The sequence below is a fragment of the Alosa alosa genome, chromosome 10 (assembly GCF_017589495.1).
Source record: "Alosa alosa isolate M-15738 ecotype Scorff River chromosome 10, AALO_Geno_1.1, whole genome shotgun sequence".
Classification (NCBI taxonomy): domain Eukaryota; kingdom Metazoa; phylum Chordata; class Actinopteri; order Clupeiformes; family Clupeidae; genus Alosa; species Alosa alosa.
Genome location: NC_063198.1, coordinates 30369897 through 30372396, shown reverse-complemented (window position 1 = coordinate 30372396; position 2500 = coordinate 30369897). Strand labels below are relative to the sequence as shown.

The 2500-nt window shown below is 50.0% G+C and overlaps 1 protein-coding gene across 1 annotated transcript in view; it reads right to left on the bottom strand.

The window, feature by feature from the left end:
- srgap2 (SLIT-ROBO Rho GTPase activating protein 2) overlaps positions 1-2500 on the bottom strand; it is a 135541-nt gene that overhangs the window by 51531 nt on the left and 81510 nt on the right. The window contains 1 exon segment of the mRNA XM_048255521.1: positions 1029-1191. Coding sequence (XP_048111478.1) covers positions 1029-1191 — 163 coding nt within the window.

The following is a 2500-nucleotide window of genomic DNA, read 5'->3' as shown; positions in this document are numbered from 1 at the left end:
ACACACACACACAACCCCATTCTCCACCAGGGCAAACACATACACCGCCCTCTCTCTCGACCGGGGCAGACACACACACCGCCCCACTCTCGACCGGGGCAGACAGATAGCAATTAGACAACCATAGGGCCTCCATCTCACCGCCTCACACACACACACACAATCTGAGGTGTGTAAACGGGAACTCTACATTTTATGGGAAGACAGGGGGAAGTGGTCTGGCTGTGTGAGCATAAACACGAGTGTACACACACACACACACACACACACACACACACACACACACACACACACACACACAGATAAACAGTAGGCCTGAGAAGCAGACAGTCAGACTCATCCATACACAAGTGATGGTCAGGAGATGCTGAAAGCACCAATGGAAATGAGCAACTGATACCCTGATGGAGCTCAGCAGGACAACACACACCGTGACTGAGCTACAGAGGAAAACACCAACCCTGGAGGTCAACGGAGAGAGAGAGAGAGAGAGGGAGGGACAGAGAGAGGGAGAGAGGGAGAGAGAGAGAGAGAGAGAGAGAGGGAGAGAAAGATGGGAGAGAGGGGGGGGAGAGAGAGGGAAGGAGAGGGGAAGAGAGAAAGAGAGAGAGATAGACCGCATAGGATGATGCGCTCTCATACACACATCTCATACACACCTCTCACACACACCTCTCACACACACCTCAGCCCTTCCACTGCTCCATGACCCCTGACCTCCCACCACATACAGAGAGGATCATGGGAAAACAAAGGTGCTTGTTTTTCTAGTAAGAGGATGGTGTTCACCTCCGTGGACTATCCACACAGGAAATGATATCCATCTCTCCGCATAAGCACGGGGCCAATCAAATGCACCGCTGTTTACCCATCTGCTGCCATTTCAGGACTTGGATTGTTTGTGTGCTGTGGGAGGCAGGTAGTTGTGTATTTGTACAGAATGTTTGATTGTTTGTTTGTGTTTGTTTGAGGGAGGTATTTGCGTATTTGTACAGGATGTTTGTTTGTTTGTGTTTGTTTGTGTGTACCTTCTTGAAGAGGCGTCCGGAGTCCTCGCTGACCTGTGCGAAGCGCGGGATGATGTTGTTGAGGTACAGGTCACTCAAGGTGGCGTGGTCGCGGCTCTCCCGCTTCACCTGGCTCAGCAGCAGGTTCCAGCAGGTGACCGGAGACAACACCGTCTGCTCCTTCCTACGGAGGACGGAGAGAGGGACAACAACATCAACACACACACACACACACCAACATCAACACACATTATCAACACAAAACACACACACTTTTGAATTTGAAACTGGGGCAGCAGGGTAATTACTACAATATCAACACACTGTTGTGATTAGGTCTGAAACACCATTTAAGGCACCGTGGCTTTACACACACACACACACAGAGACAGACACACACACACACGCACACAGAGAGACACAGACACACACAAACACAGACACACACAAACACACACACACACACACAAACAGAGACAGAGACACACACACACACACACACACACAACCAAACTAAAAGTGCCGTGGCCCAGGATATGACCTGTTCATCTGGCTTTATTATCCCCTGGGTGAGATGGAGCGTGGTGTGTGTGTGTGTGTGTGTGTGTGTGTGTGTGTGTGTGTGTTATATGTACAGTATGTGTGTCCCTGTGTCCTGACAGAGGATCTTGCCTTAATATGCCTTCATCTGCCACACCAGCCAGCATGCCATGTGTCTTTACTGCTGACCTCTGCTCATGTGACATATGTGCAGGAAGCCCTTGGACACCAATCAAAAGCAAACCCAAAGCCTGCTCTACAGAACACATCCAGAACCACTCAGTTCTAATATAAAACCCAAAACCTGCTCTATAGAACACATGCAGAACCGCTCGGTTCTAAAACCCCATGTCTGCACTACAGAGCGCATACAGAACCGCTCGGTTCTAATATAAAACCCAATGCTTGCTCAGTGGAACACATACAGTTCTAATATAAAACCCATCAGTGTCTTTGTGGAGGATGTAGTGTAGAACCATTTAGTTTCAAAAACGCGTACACATTGCACACCGGAGGATATATTTTTGCTGATTTTATTTACGTGAACGTGTTTCGCAGTTTGCTTCTTCAGATTCACGTTCATGTACCTGCCTGTAGCACCATTCCTGTAAACCCAATGCCCTCTCTACGGCGTCTGGGCAGTGTGCAATGCGGCCTCATTGCTGTGGATTAGAGGCCAGGGAGCTGAGGTGGTCGGCTGGGAATGTGGCTGCTAAATCCAGGGGATGTCTGCAGCATGTGCCCCGAGCCCTGGTGGGGCATCTTCAGCATACCACAGGGGCAGCTGGGGGCAAATAGGGAGAAACAGCTGGCAGGGAAATGGCAGAAGGAGTGTGAGTGTGTGTGTGTGTGTGTGTGTGTGTGTGTGTGTGTGTAGGGGGGGTAGTGTGTCAGTATGAGCTAACCAGATCCCCCCCACCCACCCCAACAACACACACACACACACACACACA